Here is a 10,677-nt window from a genome sequence, read left to right as displayed (position 1 = left end):
TCCACTTTTCTGTAGCCTAATATTAGAAAAGGTGGAGTAGGAAATAGGGTGAAATCTATTGGGAATGAGGGTAGCCTCCATTATGGGACATGGCTTTGCTTTTGCTTAAGATCCTATGAAATGACCAGTTCCAGGGCCCAGTCCATGCAACCAAAGGTATATCCGATCGAATTTGGATTATTCTTTTGACTCTGTAGAGTGCTCTGATGATGGCAGGTCCTGGAGAAACTTTCTATTTCTGTTGAACACCTAAGGTAATACATAGAGTCTTCTCTAAAAGTATCCTCCTTCCTCACCTCCACCCGTGGAACTGTATATTTACTGTCTCATTTTACTTTTCTAAATTAGAGCATTTTAGTTAAGAATGAGCTTTTCAACTTACTGTCTGTCCTTAATACTGTTTCGTGAGAATCTTCTTCCCTCTTATTACCTAAGAAACTTCAGGAGGCAAATTGTATGATTTTGCTTTACTCTGCTATTATTTTCTCATCAAGTTTTCTTTTTTTGGTCAATTGTTTAATAATAAATGAATTTATGTCTTGGATTGGGAGGTATTGGGATAGTGGTTAATAATATTATTAAATAGCTTTGTAGTTGGACAGACTTGAGTTTGAATCTGGGTCTGCTACTTATTGTGCCATCTTGGTTAAATTCCTTATTCTCTCTGCAAGTTTCCTCACATTAAAATGAAGATATCTACTCATAGGGCTGTTGCAAGGATTAAAAGAAATAAGAGATGCAAAACGCCCTTTCTCCTTTTCCCATAGTATAAGTATCCCCTATTTTTAGCAAGGCACATGACTGCCCAGAATAAAAACTAGTTTCTAGATCTCCTTGCAGCTAGGTATGGCCATGTCCAGACCAATAGCATATAAACAGAAGAGACTTAGGGTAGCTTTCGAGAACCTTCCTTTTAAAGGCAGTCAACATGTGCCCCATGCAGCTTCTCTTGTTCCCTGAAATGTACTTGGAATTGCATATGTGATGGATGGTGCTCCATCTTGGACCATGAGGTCTAGAGCAAAATGCTGGCATACCAGGAGCAGCCTGAGTACTCAAGGATCCCTTTAAGCAGAGCCATCATACTAGGCTTGTACTACCTCCAGGTTTTTGTGAGAAATAAAGTTCTATGAAGTTTAAATCACTGTTATTTTGGGTTTGTCACTCACAGGTGAACCTACTCTAACATCTAACCAATTTCCTTAATAATTCTTAGTGGTTAAGAGCAGTCTGGAGCCAGACTGCCTGAGTTCAAATCCAGGCTTTGTCACTACTTTGTGCATCCTTGGGAAAGTTACTTAAACTTTCTTTACCTTGGTTTCCTTACCTGTATGAGGAAATAATAGTAACTACATAGGATTATTACTGAGATGAATATTAAATTATTTAATACATGGAAAGCACCATTTATAGTGCCTGGAACATAGTAAATGCTTTTCATTATATCATAGTGTTATTGTATCATATGAGTCTTATGCATGGTTTTCTAGACTGCTTGTTTCTAAAGGATATTACCAAGCCTTATTTCACACTTTCAAGTAGAAGTTAATATATACTGCCATATAGTAATAATTAACATTTATATAGTGCTTTACAAATTAACTTTTTACATGTGTATTATTTTGTTTCATTCTTACTATTATCCTGTGAGATAAGTATTGTTATACTTTATTAAGTGAGGAGACTGAAAAAAAGATCAGACTATTTAGTGATTTGCCTAAGGTTATAATTTTTTTTATTTCAAAATATTAATTAAGGGGTACAAGTGTTTTTACTACATGGATATCTTGTATAATGTGTAAGTCAGGGCTTTTGGTGTGCCCATCACCAGTACAGTGTTCATTGTACCCAACATGTAAGTTTTTATCTCTCACCCCTCTCCTTCCCCTTTCTTGGTTTCCAATGTCCTTTGTATGTTTTTGTGCCCGTGTGTACTCACTGTTTAGCTTTCACTTGTTAGTGAGAACATATGGTGTTTGGCTTTCCATTCCTGAGATACTTCACTTGGGATAATGGTCTCCAGATCCATCCATGTTACTGCAGATGACATTATTAAGGTTATGATTTTAAATGGCAGATCCAGAAATTATTCCTCCAATTCATTTAACAATCTGGGATAGCCTGGTGGTCATTAGTTACACTAAAGATAACTTAGGAAATGAACATGTTCCATCCATTTCTATTTGTTTAGGACATTTCTTTCAACATACTTTTACATTTTCTCTGGAATGTGTCCCTTCCTTTCTGGACGATTGCCACTATCTCTAATGTAGTACTGCAAGCACTACCTCAGGTCTCTAATACCTCATACTTTCATTACTGCTGTTTTTATTGTTATTCCCCTCTTCAAAACAATTCAATGATTCTCCACTATTTTAAGGATGATAGTGCAAACCTCTAGGTTCAGCTCCATCTACATTCTAACCTTTCAGGTTTAAGTCCCCTTCTCATTGTACATGAATTTTCTTTTGCACCAAATTGGGTATTCTCTTCAGTGTTCTCTAAATCTATGTTTTTCTGTATCTACCCTTTTGTTTATTCCCTAGATCTATACAGAATGCTCTTTTTTTTTTTTTTTTTGAGACAGAGTCTCACTGTGTTGCCCTGGCTAGAGTGCCGTGGCATCATCCTAGCTCACAGCAACCTCAAACTCCTGGGCTCAAGCAATCCTTCTGCCTCAGCCTCCCGAGTACCTGGGACTACAGGCATGCGCCACCATGCCCAGCTAATTTTTTTCGGTATATTTTTAGTTGTCCAATTAATTTCTTTCTATTTTTAGTAGAGACGGGGTCTCGCTCTTGCTTAGGCTGGTTTCGAACTCCTGAGCTCAAACAATCCGCCCGCCTCGGCCTCCCAGAGAGCTAGGATTACAGGCGTGAGGCACCGCGCCGGGGTCCCAGAATGCTCTTTCAATTTATCTTAACTTATCTCAATTCTATCTATATTTCCTATTTCCTCCATGAAGCTTTTCCTGGTGTATTTTATCTGGAAAAGTTCTTTCTTTTCTGAATTTCTTATGTAGAACTTACTATCTGTATATAATTCATTTGGCATTGTTTTATAGCAAAACATCATTAGTCATCATTATTTTTGCTTACGTTTCAAACCTTTTTCAGGCCATGTTTTTGTTTTTATTTTTGATAGTGTTCTTGTTGCCTAGCACAGTGTTACCTCACATATTTGTAGATTGTTTCCTTAAAAAAAAAGATGAGATGAATTCAAATCTTCTTCATTGCTGCAGGCAACAACAGCTCATCCAAACTCTGGCGCTTCTAATCTTCAGAGGACTGTATAAAAGCTTGAGATAGATGAAGAACTGAGTAAGCCATCAAATAGCATGGAAAGGAAAGGACGTTGCAAACGTCCAATCCATCATCCTTTTGCAGCTTCTTAGTCACTGGGATTTTGAAATCTCCTCTTCCCAAAGGCCATCTCTGGCCCCAATTTGAAAATAGGCTACTTCAGAACATAGTGGATTCATAGTTTACCTTGGGGGGTTGTAGGAGAAATGCCACAGGCTTTTGCGTTTGAGGGCCAAGTCTAGTTATTATGGCGCAAGCACCTTCCCGCTTCCAAAATCTGGTTATCTTTAAATACCCAAGTCTTTTACCTTTGGACGCAAGTGATGGGAAGGCACTGGTTGTTCTTAGGGCAGAGTGAGACAACACTCGCAGCATTTTTCTTAAACTTGGCAGTACTGCACTTTTAACAAATTAGAATTCATTTGAATAAAAAAGGAAAACTGAAGTAGAAAACAAAACTCGAGCTTGAGTCTGCTACAGTATAGTGAGGATGCGGCTACAGGAATCCTCAGGGAAGGGTGCAGGAAAATGCTTAGGGTGAACCGTAGAGATAGTCTCCACTCTACTGCTCTTCTCCACAGGGACACGCGCACGCCAGCCGCCCCCTTCAGTCACCAGGGAACGCCAGCGCTGGCACGCGGTAGCCTTTGGTGAGCCGCTGCCTCCTCCTCACTGGGAGAGCCGCAGGCTCTGATGAAGCCCGGCCTCTCTGCGACTCCCTTGGGGCGCGCGGAATCCTGTGACTTGTGGTCCGTTCCCTGCGCTCCCCGCTCTGGCTGATTCAAAGAGGACTACAATTCCCAGGATGCATCGGGGGAAGGGGCGACCAAGGCTAGGAGCGGGACGGGGCCGTCCCAGCCCCCTCCGGCGTCGAGGTTTCCTAGCGCCGCGATCTCGCCTAGTAACCGGCCGCCGCGATTCCCGAAAGCCGCTCTGGGGCTCCGCCCCCGGAGCCCCGGCTGGAAGAAGAACCTGTCTCCCGTGGCGCCCCAGTGACGAAGCCCATCCCCGGGTGCGGGAGGCGGGGAGGGGAGGTCAGGCAGAGGATCTCGCTCGCCCGTGCGGGATCCGGGACGCGGCGCTGGCGTCCGCCGGCGGCAGAGGTTAGAAGCAGAGAGAGCGGGGATGCTCCGCGGGCGAGGCTGGATCCGAGTGGGAGCAGTGCAGGACGCCACCAGGGCGGCGGTGCGCGCGGGCGAGGTGTCCCTGCGGGAGCATTCCTCAGACCGCGACGCTGACGCCGGGATGTGTGTGCGTGTGTGTGTGGGGGGGGGGTTTGTCCCTCGTGTCCCCCGGGCGACCCCGTCCCCCGCCGGGCTAAAGGCAGTACCCGGTGTTTAGCGCAGACCTTCCTGGAGAGAGGTACACGATTTTTGCCACTTATTAATTATTTAATTTTTTCTGGACCGGGAGCATTTGTAGGTAGCGCTCTCTTCCCTCCAACTGCACTAGTGTCTAGTGTTTTTTTCCGATTTAGAAAATCTTTTATGACGCTTGCGATTGGAGTTGCTGATCAGTGAGAGCTACTAAGTTCCTTACGGCTTTCTCGGTGAAGAGAAGGTTTACGGAAGATACGAATTTTAAACACATACATGACAACTAATTGGGGCATCTAAAAAGTGACCACTGCATACTCGCCCTGGCTTAATGGGGAAACAGCAAATGTGCTTTCAGATCATATCAGCAACTATCAGCCTGCAGCATTTAGGGCATATTTCATGCCATTAAGGGGACGGAATTGGAGGGAGAAAGGGAGAGTAGTTGACAATTAAAAACCCAAACACCAAACTTGGTTTAGTTTGGGGATCATTTTCTTGGGTTAAGTGACTTATGCAAAAAATCTGTTTCTTTCTTCCTCGCTTTCGCATCCTGGATATAGACTGTCAGTTTCGGATCCAAGGACGGTGATGGCAAAGCTTACCCGGGTTGCCTGTCAACTCAGAGCTATCGCAGAATAAATCCCGCTGCCTGCTGCGAAGCCCCGCGCACTGCAAACTTAAGTGAGCGAACTGGGTAATCAGTGTTTGGATATGCAGATCCCTGATTTAAAAGGCGGGGTGACCCCCAGGAGAACCTCTCCCGGGGGCCGAAGCCCGCAGGTGCAGTGAGGCGCGCGCGCGCGAGTGCTGGCGCCCCCGAAGCCGCCTCGCCGCGGGAGAGGGAGCCGGGGCGCCCGGCGGGGTCTGGGGCCGCGCACCGGCGGCGGCTCGTCTGCGGCGGCGGCGGTGGATGATGGTGGCGGCCGGCGCGCTGGGCTGTGCCTGTGCGTCGCCGCGGAAATCAGCGCCCGGCGCTGCACACTGAGCCCTTGCAGGTCCGCCGCAGCCCGAGCCTTGGCGAAGAGAGACCCGGCGCGCAGGGGCAGCCGGCCCGCGCGGGGGGCGGGGGGGCGAGTGGGGTCGGCTTATCATGGCGGATCGGACAGCTCCCGGCTGCCGGCTCCGGCTGGAGTGGGTGTACGGGTACCGGGGTCACCAGTGCCGCAACAACCTGTACTACACGGCCGGCAAGGAGGTGGTCTACTTTGTGGCTGGGGTCGGGGTGGTTTACAACACCCGCGAGCACGGCCAAAAATTCTTCTTGGGACACAACGACGACATTATCAGGTAAGGGGGTGGGCTGGGGCGGTGGGAAGGGGTTGGGTGCGGAGGTTGGAAGGGTGGGAGAAGGGTGGCCAGCTGGGCTTTCCCGGGGTCAGATCCGGGAGCCCCGTGGAATAAAGGATTCTCTCTAGAACCGCATGGAATTACAGAAGGGCTGCTGGTTCTAGGCTAGGGCAGAAACAGAGTGGGGGGTGCAGGTGAGGAGAGAGAGGTCTCTATCCCTCTGGAAGGCTTTTAAATCTCTAAGGAGTTGAGTGTTCTGATGCTTTTTTAGTGTTCATTCCTGCTACAAGTGGAAGGAGCCTGGGTAACTATACAACACTTCTGCTTCCTTCTCTAACTGGGTGAATGATAGGACTAATAGCTTGAAGGGTGGGTATCATCTTTGGGAGACTCCCCAATGGGTTTCTCAGTAAGCAAGAGGATTAAAAAAAAATCTAAAAGAAATTTTGCTACAGGTAATTTAGAATCTTCATCCCAGCTGCTTTGGACCTGGGAAATTTCAGCAGTGGGTGGGGAGTTTGTTCTCTAATATTTCACTTGGCAGTGCTTTAATGCCAAAAGCATATTTATACACTAAATGGATGTTTCCACAATATCCTTGAGACTGATAAAAGGCTGGCAGTTGTTGGACCGCAAAATCCTACCAGCCAGCCCACAGAATGACCAACATCTGGTAGCGGATGGTCCAGGACTCACTGATAGGAGAACTCAGTTGGTGGAATAGCCATTTTAGGGGCCCTCCCTGTTAAATTGATGGGGAGCATATTTTGATTCTTGGCCCTATCCTCTTGTCTTTGGACCAGACACATTTTCCTCCAGCCCTTGTCAGTCTCTTGTGTGACCAAACAACGTGTGGTCCAGATGCTGTTCACAGGGAATTCCTTTCAGCTTTCAGCAGTTAAGGAAGATTTTCATGATGTGGGAGCCTCAGCCTACAGGGAAAATGACTTGCTGAGGGTGAACTACGGCTGACAGAGACCATATTTGTACCTTCCAAACTTGTGTGTTTCATTGATGAAGAACAACTTCCATCACATTTTCAGAATATTGCCACTTTTGCTCTAAGTTTGCCTTTCACAATGGAATAAATGGTTAAGTGGTGTAATGTCAATGGGCCTAATTTTTCGGTGGGGAGAATGATTTTAAAAATTAGCACTTTTTATCCCTCCTGAAGTTGTGCTTATATTCCAGAGCATTTTTTTTTCCTGAGACCTAAAGTCAAAAAATTGTTACAGAAGATTAGAACTTAATACTCATAAATACAGTAAGACATTTAAAAAAAATCTTGACTTTTAAAAGATGAAGATTTTAAGTACTGGGAGCTCTAATGTTCTCAAGATTTGGTGGAACTTACATGTAAAACTTTCTTCAGGTCACTTATGACAAAATAGCTTTTTTTCTTCCCTCCCTGATGTGGTCACAGTTGCGAATGGAGCATCCTTACCTAGTCGCGTCCTGCAGATTTTGCTTCTCTGGTTGCCAGGTGGATTATTAAAGTTACAGGTGCAAATGATTAACAATGACTCATGAAAAGGTTAGATGTTTAAAAATTTAAACCCATTATGTTTTTACTCTGTCTTAATGCAGTGCTTTCCATTACAACATCAAAATAAGATGTAGTCCTTTGGGGGAAGGGAGAGAGTGGCAATTAAACAGAAAATTCCCTGGGGTTAAATAATATTAATGTGGCAGTTCATTGAAACCACTTGGACGCTTTGACCTCTTAATCCTAATTTTTCCTCTAATGCAGGGGAAAAAAATCAAATGCACTGTTGAAGCCGAAGGTGGGAAAAGGGTGGAGTTGCAGTAAACCGTTGTTATGACAGGCAGCTGGGTGAGGGGGATGTTATGATATCTGGCTTGGGTGGTTAAAGAAACACTCAGATTTGAAGAAAAGGTGAAGGAAGTTATTTGCATAGCTGGGTTTGCAGGGACCTCAACTGATGAAAAGAGAAATAAAAAGATGGTTTAGCTTCCGGTCTATTTATTAAGGTAGTTATCTCTGAATGGTGACATAGTAGTAAGCCTGATTTCAGAGAAAGCACTTTATTCATAATTCTTCACAATATTTGGTTGGGTCTGAGTACGTACAGACGAACAGAGTTCTTCAACATCCATCCTATCTTTGTACATAGGAATAAAATTAAGTCCAATGAATTAAAAGATACAAACCACAGATCATTTTGAAATTAAGAGCTATAAAACCATAATATTTATGCTGTTAGCTTGCTTTATCTTATATATGTAAATATCTTTTCCTGGGGAAGGCAGTGCACAAGTCGCAATGCACAATCTTTTATCTTTATAAATTTCAACTCATTTTTGTATATCCCAGTATACTACTGTTTTTCCACTTGAAATATTAAAGTTTGTCATTGAATGGGGGAACTATAGCTAAGGTTTTCATGCAAAAATATTTGGTTTTTTTGAATCATTACATGAATATTAAAACTTCTAACTCTTGATACCATCAAGTGAGACAGTATAAGTAACTGTCTACTTGGTACTGAGCTTTTGCATTAGTTTGAAAGGTATATTCACATGCATTCATTTTCTACGGCTTTAATTTTTGTGCTGCTTTGCCTAGAATGTTAACTAGAAAATAGCCCAACAAATACTGATAACACACTCCATTTAATAAAACCATGTGATCACTGAGATCATGATGAACCTTAATAATAACGTAGGATTTGGCAGAGCTCATTAGAGCTCAGCATATGCGTCCTCTTGCTTTGACAGGCTATGTGTTTAAGTCAGATTTTTTAAAATGTTGGTATGTGAAGTATAATGTGATTTATTAGATGTGGAGGCTTAGTTTTATTCTCTTGAATGATTACCTTTCAATACAGATAACAGATTAGAGGATGATGCCATATTTTAGCCTTGATAACATTGTGATGGGGCAAGGAAATACAGCAATATTTGCTCTTGGACTAACAACAGGACTCAAATCAGGGCTGAGGGCAAGGACTGGAATAATTACTAACTTGGTTTCTAGTTTAGGTAGCAGAACATGACACAGAAAGGGAGTAAATGAAATAAAAGGTCATGAACATGTTCATTCTCTGTCACCTCACTTCCATTTTCACAGTGACTCCAGTTGAGACATTTATGTCTTCACCCTGGTCCCTCTACGTATTGCTTTCGACTAGTGCCCTGTCTCCATTTTCTTCTCTCTTGTTTTTTGGCTCTCGATTGCAAGGAAGGTTTATCCCCAGTGCTATTTTAGGGGAAAGAGCACTGACTTTGACATTATGCACACATGGGTCCGAACTCCATTCTGCCATTTACTGGAGGTATCTATGTGAGTGGCTTGACCTTTCAGGGCCTCGTTTATTTGTGAAATGGGGGTGACAATACCTAAATTATAGAGTTGTTGTAACTACTAGAAATAATGTATGCAAAGGGTTTAGTGTGGGGCCTATCCTTTAGTTGGTACTCAGTAAATGTTCTTAGTTGTGGTCGTGGTAGTATTTAATTAAACACATACACCCCCAAAACAAAACGATTCATCATTGCCCACAGGTACAAGTCCAGACTCCTTAGCTTTCTGTTCTCTTTATCCCTAACCTACCATTCTACCCTGTTTTCCTTTTTTAAAAAAATCATTAATTGTCTATTTCCTGCTTGCCATATAATATGATTACTCTGTTCTTCCCTGCCTCATACAGGAATGATTTATTTCCCCCCTGGGCCCTTCTCCCTCTGTCCAGCCCTCTCCATCCCCCAACAGCACAGTGGTGGGGGCATGGGCTTTGGTGTCAGACAGACCTGAGTTTGAACCTGTATCTGCCACCAGTTGGGTGACATTACTAAACCTCTTTGAGTCTGAGCTATTTCATCAGTAAAACAGCATCTCACTTATAAAATGGGCTTTTAAAGGTGTCTGCCTTGTAATTTGTTGTGAAGATTACATACCAGGTGCCCCACAGTGTTTGGCTAATGGTAAGTGCCCACCAGAGGGGACCTGTTTGCATCCACATCCCGCAAGACCCCATCTGCTTCAGTCTCACCTCTCCCGTGAGACCTTGTGCCATTCTCAGATGAAGGGTTGTCTTATACTCCTAAAGTTTTGCATCTTTTGTGACCGACGCTGCTCACTTAAATTATATCATTTAGGGCCATTCTTTCATTCTGAGTATTTTCATTTGTAAGTGTATATGAGGCTTTGCAGCTGAGAATGAAAGTTAACATAACCAGAGCTAACATTTCCTGAGTGCCAGACTCAGAGCTAAATGCGTGTACAGATCGAGCTCATTCACCTGCTTACAACCCCACGAGGTGGGCACTGTTGCTAACCCCAGGCTACCGGGGGCCAGCTGAGGCACAGAGAGGTTAAGGATCTTGCCCGCGGTTACCATCTAGCAGACTGTAGAATGGGAATTGGAACCCAGACTGGTCTGATTCAAAGCCCACAGCTATTGCTCCGCTGCTTTATGGCCTCTTATTTTTCTCAGTCATTTGGTCCCCACCACTGTTCCTTGTTCCTAACCAGAGCTTAGTAAGCTCATTGCTCTTTGTAACTCTGTTTATCATCTGTTGGTCTGCAAATCCTGTGCTTTATTCAATAGCGTTTGAAGCAGATTGCTGGAACTCAGTCTAGAAATGGAACCATGTTCAAGTTCACTTAGGAATATCACCAGCTTTGAAACAAGGGTCTGAAACAATGATCTATTGGAGAAGTTTATTTATTTAATTCAATTTTATTTTATTCATTTATTTATTTTGAGACAGAGTCATGCTCTGTCGCCCTGGGTAGAGTGCAGTGG

General features: G+C 43.7%; 1 protein-coding gene across 1 annotated transcript in view; it reads left to right on the top strand.

Annotated features, from left to right (window-relative positions):
- The first annotated feature begins 5,711 nt into the window (after positions 1-5,711).
- The window catches only part of EML6 (echinoderm microtubule associated protein like 6), a 255,683-nt gene continuing 250,717 nt past the window's right edge, over positions 5,712-10,677 (top strand). Inside the window, exon 1 of the mRNA XM_012649839.1 lies at positions 5,712-5,908. Within this exon, the coding sequence (XP_012505293.1) occupies positions 5,712-5,908 (197 nt within the window). The remainder of the gene's footprint in view (positions 5,909-10,677) is intronic.

The sequence above is a fragment of the Propithecus coquereli genome, unplaced genomic scaffold, assembly GCF_000956105.1.
Source record: "Propithecus coquereli isolate 6110/MARCELLA unplaced genomic scaffold, Pcoq_1.0 Scaffold305, whole genome shotgun sequence".
In the NCBI taxonomy this organism is placed as follows: Eukaryota; Metazoa; Chordata; class Mammalia; order Primates; family Indriidae; genus Propithecus; species Propithecus coquereli.
The sequence above is the reverse complement of the archived record's forward strand: the minus strand, read 5'-3'. Positions and strand labels throughout refer to the sequence as shown.